This window comes from Mastomys coucha, unplaced genomic scaffold (genome assembly GCF_008632895.1).
Source record: "Mastomys coucha isolate ucsf_1 unplaced genomic scaffold, UCSF_Mcou_1 pScaffold20, whole genome shotgun sequence".
In the NCBI taxonomy this organism is placed as follows: domain Eukaryota; kingdom Metazoa; phylum Chordata; class Mammalia; order Rodentia; family Muridae; genus Mastomys; species Mastomys coucha.
Genome location: NW_022196903.1, coordinates 136156232 through 136174374, shown reverse-complemented (window position 1 = coordinate 136174374; position 18143 = coordinate 136156232). Strand labels below are relative to the sequence as shown.

General features: G+C 38.4%; 1 protein-coding gene across 3 annotated transcripts in view; it reads left to right on the top strand.

Moving 5' to 3' along the window:
• The window catches only part of LOC116099756 (solute carrier organic anion transporter family member 1A5), an 87072-nt gene that overhangs the window by 67290 nt on the left and 1639 nt on the right, over positions 1–18143 (top strand). For all 3 annotated transcript variants that reach the window (XM_031383795.1, XM_031383793.1, XM_031383794.1), the window contains 7 exons: positions 960–1181; positions 3288–3452; positions 4813–5008; positions 7632–7797; positions 9742–9914; positions 13186–13250; positions 14730–14847. In XM_031383795.1, coding sequence (XP_031239655.1) covers positions 960–1181; positions 3288–3452; positions 4813–5008; positions 7632–7797; positions 9742–9914; positions 13186–13250; positions 14730–14847 — 1105 coding nt within the window. The remainder of the gene's footprint in view (positions 1–959; positions 1182–3287; positions 3453–4812; positions 5009–7631; positions 7798–9741; positions 9915–13185; positions 13251–14729; positions 14848–18143) is intronic.

Here is an 18143-nt window from a genome sequence, read left to right as displayed (position 1 = left end):
TTACCTCACTCAGGATGATATTCTCCAGATCCATCCATTTCCCTAAGAATTTCATAAATTTTGTTTTTCTTTTCTAATGAGGCAATCACTGTGGGTAGTAAAATAGATCTTTCAGTTATTTGATAAGCCCCAATTTAGAAAGGTTCCACATGCAAATAGATCATTTACTGCTGTAAAATATATTACCACCTACTGCTAGACAAAATTAATTTTTTATTGAATATACAAAATATAAAAATTATTGTATACAATGTATTTTATGCTATTGTCTTTATATATGTGAATGTGTATGGTTGTGTGCTCATGTGTGTGTGGTGTGTGTGTGTGGTGTGTGTGTGTTTGTGTGTGTGTGTTTGTCTGTTTATATTTGTACACACTGTGATTGTGGGTGTGTGCTGAAGTGAGAAAAGTGTATTAGATCTCCTGAAAACAGAGTTACAGGAAGTTGTGAATTTTTATGTGGGTGCTTAGAATAGAACTCAGGACTTCTGCAGGCGCAACAATAACTCTTCCTGAATAACTGAAATGTCCTTCCAATCCCATTGCTCAACCACTGTGGTGTTTTGAGATACTATGTTAAAGCTATTTTCTTAAATATGTCTCAAATCTTGTTTCTGTCATTTGAAATGTAGTTTTAGCTCTAATGCCATGTAGCATTCCAGACCGTTTTTCTTTTTACTTAATTTTAACTCTACCCAATTAGTTGTCATACAATTTTTCTAAAGGTCTCAGTTAGACCCCCAATAGGGTAGCAGAGACCAATAATCTCAGCGTTTAATAAGCAGAGGCAGAAGATCACAAGCTCAGGATCCAAGAACAAGAATAAGAAATAACGAATAGTTTACAAATGATATGCAAAGTTTATGCTCAGATGAAATTGTGAATCTCAGTAATTTTGTTTTACAGTTTACACAGGAAAGAATGATGCAAGCTAATGGAATATCTGCATTTCTTTACAGATGACCTGACCATAACTCCCACAGACACACGCTGGGTCGGTGCTTGGTGGATAGGCTTTTTGGTCTGCGCAGGAGTGAATATCCTGATTAGCATCCCCTTTTTCTTCTTTCCAAAGACACTCCCAAATGAAGGATTACAGGATAATGGGGATGGAACTGAAGATGCCAGAGAGGAGAAGTGCAAAGAAAAGACCAAGGAGGAAAACCGAGCAATCACTAAAGGCAATCCACTCTATTTGGTTTAGATGGGTCTGTAGTGTGTGGACATCTGTTGCTTGTGCTGAAATAAGATAGCTTGTCAGTGATCATCACTACTCAACTGTGTTAAATGTCTTCCACAGTCACTACTTAGAAACAACTGACATGAGAGGGAATATGACTTACCTTAGATTAGACTCTATTAAAAATTCAAGTCAGCCGGGCAGTTGTGGCGCATGCCTTTAATCCCAGCACTTGGGAGGCAGAGGCTGGCGGATTTCTGAGTTCCAGGACAGCCAGGGCTATACAGAGAAACCCTGTCTTGAAAAAACAAAACAAACAAACAAACAAAAAATTCAAGTCAGTCTGAACACTCAATGAGAAAATATATTTTCCTATATTTTTAGATTATTTTACACAAAACATTGCTTCAAGTTAAAAACCAGAAATTCAAGATAAAGATAAAAATCTGTTTGATAAGGAAAATATTAGTTTAGCTGTGAGCATCCTTGCAGTCAAGGTTGAAAGAGAAAACATGATAGGTGACATAATCCTCTATATTTGAAGGTGTTGATAGTTTACAGGACAACTGTTCCCTTAGAACAGACTATTTTACATCAAGCAGGAATGTTACTAAGCAACAATGCAGAGTAGAGATGTGTCTGTGAGAAGCTAAGGTGGGACAGCGGAGTGTTCAACAGTGCATAGTCTTAACACTTGGCACTGCTTTCATAGTTGTTTGTGTTGAGGCCTGTGTAGTCTTCTCAAGAGATCAGAGATAGTGCATAAGAGGCAGGGTTTGAGTTCTGGAATTCTGAAACTGTAGAGTTGGAAGATGGGAGGGGCCAGTGCTGTACCTGTTAAGTGAGGGTAAGAGTGTGTTGCGTTCTTGGGTGTCTGTGATGTTCTGTTACAGACTCCTGTGGGGAGTACCTCACTGATGCTGCTGCTGTTTGCTCTGTCATCACTCATATCCTCTCACAGCAATGAGCACTGAATGGTCCCATGTCTAAGTTAAACACTGGAGACCTTGTCTGGAGAGCCAGTGGCATTTGTTGCCAGTGTCCAGGCTTAAAAGTCTTCTTAGAATCATAGCCAGGTTAGAGATTCTTCTGAATGAGCTAATAGGAACTGTTCTCTGTTTGTGAGAGATGTTGTAGTCTGCCAGATCAACCTAATTCTCAAAACTAGGAAAGAGCTTAGCAGAGAATCAGACATAGAGAAAATAACTGTGAACTGTGGAGACTCGTTTAGGAGGTCAAGGATGTCAACAAACATGGGCGGGTTCAAAAGCTCCCAGGAATAGTGACTGCAACCATCTCACTTATAAGGCTGAATTTTGCCATTAGAGTTAGTTTCCTTTCATTAAACTGCTCGGCCTCTACTTCTAAATGATTTATTCTCTCATTTAAATATTAGACAACTTATGAATGATATATAAAATCAGCAAGTCAAGACAGGAGACATGAAAACATGTAGAGGGAAGAGACCAGTTAGTGTCAATTTCAGACAGGCTGCAGACTGGACTCTGACTTCTTAGACAGGGGAGAATTTTGGCCAAGTTGATGATACTTGGTATTCACCGACTGAGTCAGCAGCATTCCTTACAGTGAGACCTTCATGTTGATGTTCTTATGAGTATCATAGGTGATATTAATGCATGACCTGTTGTGAAGTGCTGGTAAGATACTGTGGTTGTCTGGGCAGCAGCATGATTCCTGTAACCTTCCTAACCTCTTAGCTTATCCATTCTTACATCACAGAGTGAGAGCATCAGTGTCTATACTCAACCTTCATCAAAGAGAGTCGCTTGTAGATTCCAGAGAAAGGACTACTCCCCCTCTAGTGTCTGAAGGATATGAGAAGAAAGGAGAGAAAAAGAGATGAAGGATTGTAGCCACAGACTTGAACATAGCTCCTTATAGTTTTGCTTGCTGGAACAATTATGTTCTGGTTCATGTACAGACTGTTATGTCACTAAGTTCAAAGTGACTGAAACAATGATCTAGAACTTTAGCTCCCAAGGGGTAAAGATCTGTCAAATGCATTTGTCTCATAGCACAGGATCTGTGAGAAAATCTTAGAGCACTGAACACGAAATGCAAGACCAAATTAGCTCTTTTGTTTTAGATTTCTTGCCATTCATGAAGAGCCTCTTCTGCAATCCAATTTACATGCTTCTCACACTGACAAGTGTGCTCAAGATAAATGCAGTTATCAATATGTTTACATTTTTGCCTAAATACCTTGAACAGCAATATGGAAAATCCACTGCGGAGGTAGTCCTTCTCATAGGTATGTACGTTCATTATTTCCTTCATAGCACTTCCCCCTCCCATGATAGCATGGAAAACACCATAGCCGAGGGCATGATAAACAGTAAGATGGCGGGACTAGGGGATGACAACAAAATTGAAATCTGTTAGGATGTTCTTGTAAATTTCTTCTTTCCAGTCTCCAGGGAACTCAAGAAAGGACAGAGAAAGGAAGTGACCAGAAATACCCTCTCTGATCTCTCTGCAAGCAAAGGGGAAACCATCATAGTTATTGCAGTCTTGGGGGAAGCTTGTATCAGTCAGTTTTTAGACAGACAATGTGTTAATTCAAAGAGGAATACAGAGTTATCTCACCAGGCTCCTGTATCTTACTCCCACACTTTACATCTGGGCTACAGTTCTTGCTCCCCACATTACTCCTAACTCTGGCTCAGACCCCTGTTGGTCTGACTTAGTTTGTGCAGCCACACTCTGCTTTCCTTGTTAGTACCCTAAACCCAAGGGTCCTACTTTACTCTTGAAAACTGAGAATTACAGGCCGGCACAGTCCATATTATCTAGAATTCTTCAAAAGTCCAACTTCCAGTCCTCACCCTCAGATGTATAAAATTAAATGAAGTGGTGTGTGCTGGTATTGTGTGAATCCTCTCTCTCTCTCTCTCTCTCTCTCTCTCTCTCTCTCTCTCTCTCTCCCTCCTTACCTCTCTACCTCCCTCCTTCTCCCTCTCTTCCTCACTTTTCTTCCCTCCTTTCCCTCCCCTTTCCCTCTCTCTTCTCTCTCCCTCCCCTCCTTCTCTCTTTCTTTCTCTCTCTCTTTCTTTCTTTCTTTCTTTCTTTCTTTCTTTCTTTCTTTCTTTCTTTCTTTCTTCCTTCCTTCCCTTCCTTTCCTTTCTTCCTTCCTTCCTTCCTTCCTTCCTTCCTTCCTTTCTTTTTCTTTCTTTTTTAAAATTTTCGTATAGGGAAAGAGAGTCAGGGAGTAGGAGTGCTGGACACCATCAACATTGTTCTATACTTGAGGAGAGTGGACTGAGCAGCAACCTTCAAAAACCACCCAGACTTGAGTCAAATTCCCAATATACAGTCAAAAGAAATACATGAAACATCTAATATCATAAATGTATGTGTATACATGTGCTTGTGTGTGTGTTGCTCATAAAGTGTTTATAATCTGTTGAAAATGATTATAACTGCTAACTTTTTTTTTAACGTGATGTTAGGGAGTATTTAAAAACCTCATTGTATATAATATGCAAGTGAGTAGGGTTTAAGATCATTTGTATGTTAGAGCTAAATAATTTCTTAAGTCATATATATTAGATAAATTGATAATGTGTTTATTTTCTGCAGTCTTATAAATACCACTTTACTTGCTTTTCTAGGTGTTTCTAACTTACCTCCGATATGCATTGGATATTTACTTATTGGCTTTATTATGAAGAAGTTCAAGATCACTGTCAAGAAGGCCGCATACATGGCATTCTGCCTGTCCCTGTCTGAGTACCTTCTATCCTTCTTTCACTTTTTAATAACCTGTGATAACTTCCCAGTTGCTGGCTTAACTACCTCTTATGAAGGGTGTGTTGATTTTTTTCCAATGACCATCGTAATGTTTTTACAATCGCTAGCCTATTTTCTCTAGGGGTTATATATGATTAGAACATTTTACTATAAATTAATGACAGTGATCCATGGTTATCTTGTATTTTCCATCCACCCATCAATCCTATATCGGCCCATGTAAATTGTAAGTATATATAAAGGATCTGGGGACTGCCAGTGAGTAAGTTTATGATTCTATGTACATATGGGTAGAGCCATGGTGATGCCTTAGTCTGCTTTAAAGTATAATGAGGGAAGTAAATCTGAGGCTTTTAGCCTCAGTTATTCAGATATTTTGTGCTCCCATAATGAGGCAGCTTTAAAAGTAGTAAAGTGCTTGCTGAATGGGCAGGAAATCCCGAGTTAAGGCATCCAGAACCCATGTAAAGCTTGACATGGCAGGGTGTCTGCCTGGGGCCTGCCCTGGTCTTTTCGGGGATGGTACTGAGTTGGATATGACGTTAGATGGAGGCCAAAGACTGACAACCCCTGGCCTTATAATCTTATTAGTTGTGCTTAATTAAGTGCTGGTCTCTTACTCTGTGACTCTCTAACTATCTGTGCTGATAAGCTCTGGTTCCTTTCCTTTCCGGCTCAAGGACACAACTGGCCTTGGTTGACTTTATTTACAGGTAACATTCACATTTTAGACAATTAGGCTCATAGGATTGACTTTTGTCATATCCATATAAATAAGAAATGGACTGTGCAGATAATCAGTACTCAAACTTATGAATCAGTACCTTATAAAGTTTTAAGATTTTGCTAAATCTTAAAAGATTTAGCAAACATCCCATTTCACTTAAAGTTTAGACAATATAATCTTAACTCTAGCCAAAGTAGAAATTCATAACCTATACACATGTCCAGATTCTCTGGTGGCTTCTGTACTATGTCTTACTTGATGTTACAATACTGTTTGTGATAAATGTTCTAATTTCTATTGAGGAACTCTAAATATACATCTCTATTCAATCAGGAGTTTCTTGCTGTTAGAGGTGTATGTATTTTGAACTGTATTTAATTTTCTAGTGCATGTTATCTGCTGTTTAATACCTGACAAATCTTGGCAAGTTTAGTCTTTCCATTCCTACCTGTTACATACAGAAGATCTCTTGAAAACTGCCACATTCCCATTTACCAAATCATGCTGGCCTACACTGTATCAAAAGGATGCTATATTTTATGGAGATGTAGTGATATATATGTAAATGTTTTTAAGTTATTTTATTGAACTTCAATATTTACATGAAGTTATAATTTTTTAAAAGAAAGTGTCAGTACCAGAACTGTATAAGAAAATAATCAAATAAAAGTAAAGATTCAAAAAAAAAAAGAAAGAGAGAGAGAGGGGGGGGGGTTTGGAGCTCATTAACTCTTCCTGAACCAGAGAGAAAAGAAAGGAAAAGAATTAAAATTCCTTACACAGGAAAATATGCACACACAAACACACTTTGGTCAAATCCACCTTGCCTCACTCAATTGCACAAGTTTTTGTGCATGCTTACATACATACACATAAATCTACACACATACGTATAGACAAACAGATCTATAAATACATACATTTGCTGCCTGGGGCTGATGCCCAAATACCTCCTACATACATTTGAGTAGATGGATGAATAGGTAGGGGAGAACTTCTCCCCCAAGCCAGAACTTTGTTTCTTTGCTCTGACCTTTTTATAGACAAAAAAAATTTTTTAGAAAATTACCTGATAGATAAAATGTTATACAAAAGGGGAGTTACAGGAGGATTTAATATTAAGTTCAAAGGAAGTTTCACATGCTTTTGCTTTATTATAGTGTACACTTGTGGCTTCATCCTTGGATCTGAACAAGGATGAATGTTTTTCTTTGGATATAAATTTGTCCTGACTCTATTTCTCTTTTTAGTGTAATTGTGAAAACCTCCTGTATTCCTTATTATATGCCCCTTATTGTTCTATGAGAAGGTGGCACATTTTATTCTTGATTCTAACTTTATTACATTTTCTGGCAAAACAACTAAAACCATTTCTTAAATCTTTCTTCCTGAAAATTATTTGAATCAAATTAGGTATTCTATAAAATCATCAATTTATCTAAATTGCATTAATTCATGAAGGTTCATCTTGATGTTGGTGTGCAGGAAATTTGCTCAGTAGGGTGGGGCTAATGTGCAGGACCTTAGACTTTGTAATAGTGATAAGAAAGACATATCAGCAGGAAGAAAAAGTCCTGTGATGAAATCTCTTGGGGCCTTGCCTCTCAGAACCCACCCATAGTAGCCCATGCAAGACATGGTGGGCCATCTCCAGGAAAGTCACCTGGTAGTGGTGTTCACTTCTCCTAGATGGTTCCTCACAGGTATCTGGAATGTCTGTGCTCCTCCTGTGAGCTGAGCAGCATAGACAAAATCTCTGATAGTTCATGGGCCTGCACCTGGGGCTTTGGAACACTGAACAATGTTTATCTTCTGACATCCAAATGCATGTGAATGTATACATGTGCCTACACATGTATACATGTGTGTGTGTACATGCTGAGATGAAAAGAAGAAAATAAAGTGCTTTGGTAGATTTTTCAGCATTCATAACATTATTTCAAATCATTTTAGAGTTCAGCACCAACTATATGTGGACAATAGCATCCTTGCCAACTGCAACACAAGGTGTAGCTGCTTAACGAACACATGGGATCCGGTGTGTGGGGACAATGGCCTAGCATACATGTCAGCCTGCCTCGCGGGCTGTGAAAAGTCTGTTGGAACCGGAACCAACATGGTAAACATCCTTTCAGTGTTTGGGCTCATATTTCTGTATTGCATCAACATATGCTATGACTTAAGCTATATCTGCTAAAAAGCAAAAAGTACTCATGCTTAACACATTAACCTTTTCTGTGAATGACTCAATTTATTCTGTATATGCATACTTGATGTTATAATTCCTAGATGTTATGTAAATCCTTGACAGAATCTGAGCATTATTTTGTTATTTCAAAAGAGTTGAGATTATTGTTGAAGTTATCTGAATCAAAATGCTCTGGGTGGGTTAGAGAGATACCGCTGGAGTAAAGAGCATTTGGTACTCTTTCAAAGGACATGTTTGGTTCCCAGCACCCATATGAGGGAGCTCACAACTCCAGGTCCAGGCCATCTGTCACTCTCTTCTGCCTTCTTCAGATATCCACATGAGCCTGTGGATATACACAGATACATAAGCACACACATAAATCAACATTAATGTTAAAACTATAAATTACTCTGGATAGAATCTGCCTTTTGTTTTGGTAGTGTTTCATGACTCTTAGGCTGCCTTCAAATTTGAGGTATAGTTAAGATGGAGAGATAATTTATCTTTTCATATCACTAATTTCTTTCATATATTTGTTTGTTTTATTATGTATTTGTGCATTTATTTACTGTGTGTATGTGTGTATGTGTGTATGTAATATATATTGTATGTGTATGTGTGTGTGTGTGCACGAGTGTATGTGTGTGTGTGTCTGTATGCATGCACATGTGCATGGTATGCAGGTACCTGTGCATATGAAGACCAGAAGGCAACCTCAGCTGTTGACTCTCAGGTCCATGCATGCACTTTGTGCTTCTGAGACAGGATGTCACTGGATGTCACAGGATGTTGCTGGTTCTGTTAAGCTGCTTGGGAAGTGAACCCAGGGAGTAACCTGTTCGCACCTTCAGATCCAGTGCTGCAAACACATCCTCTATTCATGTACCTTTCCCATGCACACTGGGATGAGAACTCAGGTCCTTGTGCTTGTGCAGCACTTTACTAACTGTGAGATCTCCCCAGTCCTCATCGTGACAGATTAGTATAATAAAGAATCAAGCACTTTTTCTTTTCTTTAAACATATTATAATATGGAGAGATGATTAGAAATCAAAACAAAATACAAATTTTCACACTTAATCTAACTTGGGAACATAAGTATTAACTTTTCTTCTTAGATAAACTCCTCTGTTGGATACACGCATTTGTTTATGAGAAAGCACCTAACTAGTCCATCAACTAGTCCACGCATTTGTTTATGAAAATACCTAGCTAGTCCATCAACATGAGATACATGTTGTTTTAGTACTCACTGCTAGGTAAAATAAAAGAAAACCATATTTATTTACTTTTAAGGAAAACTATGTGAAGGCTAGAATGTTGGCTCAGTGGGTAAATATATTTGCCACTAAGCCTTACCAGCATAATTTTGTATTGGTACCCACATTGTAGAAAGAGAGAATAAACTCCCATAACTTTTTTCTGACTTCTTCATGCATGTGATGGTACACACATATGTACATATATGCACACATACATAGAAGAAATACCAAATCAAAAAGCAAATAAATGTGAAGAAATAAAATATATAGTGTGCATTCAGGATAATTGAAATTTTGCAACTTTCCTCCATGTATTTAGAGAAAAATACCAATTTTTAAAATCTACCCTTTTATACTTTATGATAAAATTCTGAAATACCAAAAGAGAGATGTAATTAAAGAGGACATGTAGACTGTATTTTACTTATTTAGTATTTTTATTTAATGGCATTTGTGCTCAAACTTGGGTCCTCATTCAAACTAGATGAGTGCTCTTCCTCTGAGTCATATCATTGACCCAACACTCCATTTTGATCCAAATGGCTATGCAGACAATACTGAAGGTTCATACTAATACGTTTCTTCTTTAATAGGACACTTTTTTTGACAGGTGTTTCAAAATTGCAGCTGTGTTCGGTCGTCGGGAAACTCATCTGCAGTCCTGGGGCTGTGTAAAAAAGGCCCTGAGTGTACTAACAAGCTAAAGTACTTTTTAATCTTAGCAGTAATGGGCAGTTTCCTCTACTCGATCACAGCCATACCTGGGTACATGGTTCTTCTGAGGTAATAAGTAACTCTTTCATTTAGCCTTTTCGCTGTCCTTCTTTGTAGTGTGTTCAAATGCAAGTGTACGATGTGATGTGATGTGATGTATGTGTGTGTGTGTGTGTGTGTGAGTGTATAAAAGTGACTTTTATTCACTAGTTACAATTGTCCAATTGGCTTCCTGAAGACTTACTTCTGAGTAAGCTCACACTTTCCAGTTGTTTGTAAACTTTGGCTGACTGTTTCAGTTCAGCTGGCTCAAAACTCTCCCAGCTGACTGAATCAAACTGGCTTCTCTCAGCTTCTCACTGATTTGCTCTTGTAGGCCCTTAAACTAACTCTGACAATTTGTTCAACTTCCGGCTCCTTCCTATTCTCTGTCTCCTTCTGTCTTCACCAGTGTCTAGCTTTTTCTCTCTGTAACTTCTCTCTGAAAAACTGTCCTGTTAAATCTGTCTCCTTTCTTTCTCAGTGCTGCTGTTTTAAGTCATCTCTTTTTTTCTGTGATGTTCTTGTGAGACTTGGGTGTATCCTATCTTTGACTCATTCTGTCAAATCTTTCTCTCATTTGTAGCTTTGTCCACTCCTCAATTAAATGTCACTTTAAAACATGGCTTCATCCTTCTATAAACCAATATTACCATAAAGGTGTGTACTAAGTGTGTGTTTGTATTCCAGCCAGAGGGATTAAGGGTATGTCATTCTAGCTGGATCACACAGACCTAGAAGGTCTTTGCATGTGATTTCTTGCCAGAGCAGCCGTGTTGCTGGGTTAAAATTCCTCTGTGTGTGTGTGTGTGTGTGTGTGTGTGCGCGCGCGTGCGCCCCCATGTGGCACTACAAACACAGGGAGGTCAAAATGCTGTTGAACCAGTTTTCTCTTTTCATGTTGTTTTGTAGGCAGGGTTTCTCTTGTTATTTCTCCTTCTGCTCTGTGCTGCCCAGGTACTCCAGCATACATGGACCTCAAGTTCCCAAGCAATTCTGTTTTTCCTCCTATTTCATTGTGGGAATGCTGAGATTATAGATGCATAACATTGAATTGGCCTTTTTTATTTTAACTTTTTAACATATATTAATCCATAGAATCCAGGGTTCTGTGGATTAATCTCAGGTCATCAAGCCTCTGTGGTAAACACCTTTACCCACTAAGCAACCTATTGACGAGATTTAGATTTTTTTTTTTTTTGGTTATTTATTAAATTTCTTTTCTTTTTTTAAATTTATTATTGTTTTCTTTTTTCTCCAGATTTTTTTCCTCTCCCAGTTCACTTCCACTGTTCCACATGTCATACCTCCTCCCTGCTTCCCTGTCTTCAGGAGGATGCCCCCCCCCTCACACTACCCACCAGACCTCTAAACTCCCTGGGGCCTCCAGTCTCTTGAGGGTTAGGTGCATCTTCTCTGACTGAACCCAGACCTGGCGGTCCTCTGCTGTATATGTGTTGGGGGCCTCATATCAGCTGGTGAATGCTGCCTGGTTGGTGATCCAGTGTCTGAGAGATCTCGGGGGTCCAAGTTAATTGAGACTGCTGGTCCTCCTACAAGGTCGTCTTCCTCTCCAGCTTCTTCCAGCTTTCCCCTATTTCAACCACAGGGCTCAGCAGCTTGTGTCTATTGATTGGGTGCAAATAATTTCTTCTGACTCACCTGCCCGTTGGGTCTTTTGGCAGGCAGTCATGATAGGTCCCCTTTTGTGAGTGCTCCATAGCCTTAGTAATAGTGTCAGGCCTTGAGACCTCCCCTTGAGCTGGATCCCACTTTGGACCCATTATTTGGCTGTGACTTTTATTACCCCATCATGTATCAGGCAGATTCAGTTGATGTGGCTAAATTGTGTCTCTTTTCTCCTCACTACTCCAGATATCTCAGTCCCAAAACTGCATAATCAGTTGATAAGGATGACTTTCCTCAAAGAGGAGGAAGGTCATAGGTAAAGGCAGATGAGCAGCTGAAAGCTCCTGTTAGAACCTTTGAACATGCTCTCAAGAGATGGTTTCATGTTTACTGAAAGCCTGTTTCTACTTCCATTCCTCACTCAGTTTCTCAATTACCTTACATTCTGATGTTGACTCTTCCACTGAGGGTAAAAAACAAACAGGCATGGCTCATTAATGTTTTAGTGTATGATTATTTGAAACATCTTGTGTATACGTGTGTGTGTGTGTGTGTGTGTGTGTGAATGTGTTTGCTTGCATGTCATGCCATGAATGTTGAAACAAGAGGAAACCCACAGGTAAATGGTTCATTTTCAATCATTCTGGTTCTACACATTGAACTCAGTTTGTCAGTCTCCATGGCAAGCAACATTTTCCACTGAGACATAGTGTAGGCCCTAACATATCATATCTTAATGTAATGAGGTTAAGGTGTATGCGAATTATTTTTTTCATACCTTTTGTTCACTCTTGCTGAATTTCAAGATTGCAGTGTAAATGATGGATGACGCAGCCTTACTGTTGGCATAACATTAATTCTCTAGTCTGTTGTCTTTTATTGAACTCTTTCATGTAATTAGTTCCAAAAATGAAATCACAACAATTGCATATATTATGATTTTCTCATGCAAATGTATATTTGGTGGGAAAAGACCACATTTTACAGGAGCTCTCACATTTCTTTTTTAAAAATATTTTTCAGTTTTTATCCTTATTGCTTTATAGGGCTCTACTTTGTATATATTTCTCAAAACCATCTGAAACGTACTCTTGTAGATATCACTGCAAAGACAAATGCCTAAATTTTTAACTCCACATAACAACATCATTTTTAAAAATGTCATAGCATACATGATAGATGCTTTTTGTTTATTTATATTGCTACCTTTACCATATCTTGAATTTTTATATAATGTGTGTTTGCTTTTTTAACAACATGGCAACATGCCTAGAAAATAACTTAAAAGAAGAAAGAGTTATTTGGTTTGTGGTTTCAAAGGTTTAGGTCCATTATGGTGGCTATGGCACAGTGGTTGCCATGGAAACCAGGAAACTATTCATCTAGGTTAGCAGACAATTTCTAATTGTTAAAGGGCTCAGCCCTTCTTTAGATTTGTGGAGGTCCGAGGATACCTTTCAGAAGTTCTTCCTCTCCTTCAGTGTGAGAGTAACAGAGGTAGAGCTGTAGAGGTGCATCATCACCCCTTCAGGATAGAAAGCCTGAGCATCAGAACCATGAACTACCACTGTCATGGGAAGATGCTAGGGCTGATGTAGATCTGCACGATGTAATTTTATGTATGTATGTATGTATGTATGTATGTATGTATGTATGTATATATTTTTTTCAGGTCTATCAAGTCTGAAGAGAAGTCACTTGGAATTGGATTACATGCATTTTGCATAAGAATATTCGGTATGTAGAATTTCCATAACATATCAAACCAATATTAAGTGCTTAATAAACTAATTAGTTTTATATGAATAAGAAGAGAGTAACTATCTTGCCAACCCAAAACACAACTCTCACTGTCTTAGTCAGGGTTTCTATTCCTGCACAACATCATGACCAAGAAGCAAGTTGGGGAGGAAAGGGTTTATTTGGCTTACTTCCACATGACTGTTCATCACCAAAGGAAGTCAGGACTGGAACTCAAGCAGGTCAGGAAGCAGGAGCTGATGCAGAGGCCATGGAGGGATGTTCGTTACTGGCTTGCCTCCCCTGGCTTGCACAGCTTGCTCTCTTATAGAGCCCAAGACCTCCAGCCCAGGGATGGCACCACCCACAAGGGGCAATTGAGAAAATGCCCCACAGCTGGATCTCATGGAGGCACTTCCCCAACTGAAGCTCCCTTCTGTGATAACTCCAGCCTGTGTCAAGTTGACACACAAAACTAGCCAGTACACTCACCTTAAAGGGAATAAGTGTTTATTCTAGAATCAAACATGAGTGACCATTACTTGGGCACACAGATTTAGGTAATCAAAATATCATGTTCTAATATGTGGGCAGTTTTGTGATGTTTGTAGCTAGAAAACAAAGGAATCCATGAACAAGGTATTTCTTAAATATATCTGTGGGTACATCAGGTGGGTTGCTTATAGCAGAGCAGGGAGTTCTGTGCTGTAGGCTCAGGGGCTACCTGATGGCATTCTTAGTGTTAGGATGGGGAGATGCTAGAGACTTCTTCAGTTACAACATCTCCAAAGGCTTCATGCAACAGTCACCTGAATAAGGTCAGGCACAGGGATTGGGGCAATGGATATTTGCTAAAAGAGGTAGCTATAATTTGTCTCTGGATTTGCAGTGTCCCAAGTATCCACTCTGAGGGAGTTCCATGACCTTGTAGCATCTTTAACATAGGCATAGTCTCCCCACTTTACACTGAACTTCAGTTTACAAGCCTTTGAGTTTAGAACTTGCTACTTGTAATTAGTCTGAGAATGAAGAAACTGCCGAAATGAAAAATGGTTTCCCTTGTCCTTAAGAAACTTACTGGAACTTAATTACACAGCTATTTTTTTTATAAGATTTAAAATAAAATGTGAAGAGAATCGTTATGTTTGTTGGATGTAAAGAAAATTAATGGAAGACATTTCAGAAAATAAGTAATGTTCATGATTATGAACTGAATGAATGACTTCTTAGCACTTTATAAATAGTTCTCATTTTCTGTTATCTAAAAGGTTTATATTAACATAATTCCTAAAAGTAAGTTTAGAGTCTGTCTCTCTCCATATATATTCCAATATATGTATATGTATATATGTATATGTATATATATATGTATATATATTATTTGGAAGTAAACACATATATAGAAGTATATCTAAATGTCATTCTCTTTTCTTTCTTCTGAGCAATGAGCTGTTTTTCTTTCTTTCTCCATTGCAGCTGGCATTCCAGCACCTATTTACTCTGGAGCTCTGATAGACAGAACCTGTTTACATTGGGGAACTCTGAAATGTGGTGAAACAGGGGCATGTAGGATGTACGATATAAATAACTTCAGGTAAAGATAACTTTTTGAGACTTACTTATATAGTACATAAAATATCCCAATTAATATCTATCATTCTCTTGAGTAATAAGATTTTATTTGGCTTCATTTTTAGAATTGTACTTGGGTGGTATAATTCCCTACTTACATATTTTAATATCTTCCCATTATTTTAAAGTGCGTAATACATTTAAACCTTACTGGGTTTCTAACCTTACCCTTCAAAATACTTTAGAAAAGGAACAGGTGTCCTGCATAGAGGCCCTGGGGCAGGAGAGCAGAGCTGCATCTTGAGCCAAGCTATCATGGAACACTGGAGATAATCAAGACAGCAAGATGCAGAGACCTAGATCAAGGGAACTATATGTGGGAGCAAAATTTCTAATTTCCCACAACCCCATATCTATGGACAGAAAGGAAGGACTCTGCCATTCTGCAGCATATAGGATGACCAAATTCCAGCACATTCAGGTAGCATGGATTCTGGCATTCTAGCTCATGGAAAGTTCAGAGATCCCTCATGCTTGTAGCCTAAATAGATGAGAAACCCTTGGACTATCTTAAAAAGGGATCTGCTATCTACATTTTACTACTGGCCTTGTCTATGGGAACCTATAGATGCCCAACTGTATTTTAGTGTCTAGTGGCCTCGTGAATACAACTTGACTCAGTCCAGGGATGGTACAAACCCACTGAGAGTGTCACTAAGGCAGAGGATTCTGTCATACATAAAAATAACTGGAGCTGTTAACCTCAAGAACCAGGAGACCAGAGAGCTGGCACCTCTTCAGGTACATCAAGTTGTGTGTAGTTTCATACTTCTGCTTAGGGTAAAATTACCTACATGGTGAATATGGCAGAGGAGGCATGGTTGCCTAGTGTGAACTAATGACAGTGGAGGCATGGGGGTGGAGTATGAGAACTTTGGTCTCATTGCATGTTCTGTTAGAAAATACTGAGTGCTAAAAGCCCCAGCACATGGTGCTCACACTCATGGTGGAAATTAATCATAAGTGTGGAAATTAATCATCATCTAAATCTTTCTGAAAATATACTCATAGATATACCTAGAGATGTATTTCTATAATGACCACAAATCCATTCAGGATGGCAATGGATACTAGCAATCATCAAAATTAAGAAAATACATTTAAACTTTTATGGTGGATTTTTTGACATATTAACAAACATAATTAATAATAATTCAGTAAAGTAGATTATATAAGGTACATGGGAAAAATAAGCACCTAATATTTCTTTGAAAAATAAAGGGTTTGTAACAATATACAAAATTTGCTTTCACTGAACACATTAAGATTTAATACATATGGTCTGGGCTGGTGGCCTGAGCAGACCTTAGGCGCAAACTCCACAGCCAGTCCCACAACACCCAGAGGAAGCTTCACTCCTAGGTGTTCTAAAGGGCCCAGGATCCCAGGATCCCAGAATCCCAAAATCCCAGAATCACAAAGACAACTTTACTCTCAGAAGTTCTGATACAACCAGATCACAGGAAGGATAGGCTCCAGTCAGATTTAGCAAGGGCAGGTAGCACTAGAGATAACCAGATAGTGGCAGGAGGCAAGCATAAGAATATAAGCAACAGAAACCAAGGTTACTTGGCATTATCAGAACCCAATTCTCCCACCATAGCAAGTCCTGGACACACTATCACACCAGAAAAGCAAGATTCATATCTAAGATCACTTCTCATGATGATAAGATAGGACTTTAAGAAGGACATAAATAATTCCCTCAAAGAAATACAGGAGAACATAGGTAAACAACTAGAAGGCCTTAAAGAGGAAACACAACAATCCCTTAAAGAACTACAGGAAAACACAATCAAACAGGCAAAGGAAATGAACAAAACCATCCAGGATCTAAAAATGGAGCTAGAAACAATAAAGAAATCACAAAGGGAAGACAATCCTGGAGTTAGAAAACCTAGGAAAGAGATCAGGAGTCATAGATGCAAACATCACCAACAGAATACAAGAAATAGAAGAGAGAATCTCAGGGGTAGAAAATACCATAGAAAATATTGAAACAACAGTCAAAGAAAATGAAAAAAGCTCCTAACCCCAAACATCCAGGAAATCCAGGAGACAATGAAAAAACAAACATAAGGATAATAGGTATACAAGAGAGTGAAGATTCCCAACTTAAAGGGCCAGTAAATATCTTCAACAAAATTATAGAAGAAAACTTCCCTAACATAAAGTGATGCCCATGCACATACAAGAAGCCTACAGAACTCCAAATAGACTGGACCAGAAAAGAAATTTCTCCCATCACATAATAATCAAAACACCAAATGCACAAAACAAAGAATTTTAAAAGCAGTAAGGTCAAGTAACATATAAAGGAAGGCCTATCAGAATTACACCAGACTTCTCACCAGAGACTATGAAAGCTAGAAGATTCTGGGCAGATGTCATACAGACCCTACAAGAACACAAACACCAGCCCAGGCTACTACACCCAGCAAAACTCTCAATTACCATAGATGGAGAAGACAAAATAATCCCTGACAAAACAAAATTTACACCATATCTTTCCACAAAACCAGCCCTACAAAGGATAATAGATGGAAAACACCAACATAAGGAGGAAAACTACACCCTGGAAGAAACAAGAAAGTAATCTTTCAACAAACCTACACAAGCATAATTCCATCTCTAATAACAAAAATAACAGGAAGTAACAACTACTTTTTCTTAATATCTCTTATTATGAAAGTTAATGTTGCCAACATTTCCTAATCTATTGAAATTAAAAAAAAATATGAGGAATTAGAAATTTGTTGGCTGTGGGGGTCCGGCCAGTGGAGCCCACACATTTGTGGGTTGTCTCAGACTGGAGATTATTGAGAACCTGTGGAAATAAGAGGGTGGGAGAGACAAGAGACACACACCAAGAAAGCTTTATCAAGGTGTACTTTACTTTGGGTGCAGAGTGTTTTTATAGTAAGGCAAAAAACCGAAACCAACAACAATCAAACTTTTAACATAAACATGAGACTGGAGGAAGGGACTTCAAAGGCAATTCCTACAGAGGTGAGCTGGTTGTCAGCAGTCTTTGATCTCGGGCACATAATGGTACATAGCACATAATGGTCTTGAAATCATGCTTCTCCTATCTCAGCTTCTCTATTAGTAGGATTATTTATTTGATGTTTTTATACTATACTATGATTTTCAGAACAGCTTACATATTTTGAAATTATTTATATAGCCAAAAGAAACATAGACAATTAAATTGGGAGGTGGCTTGTAAAAGAACAACAAATAGTGAGACTGAATGCT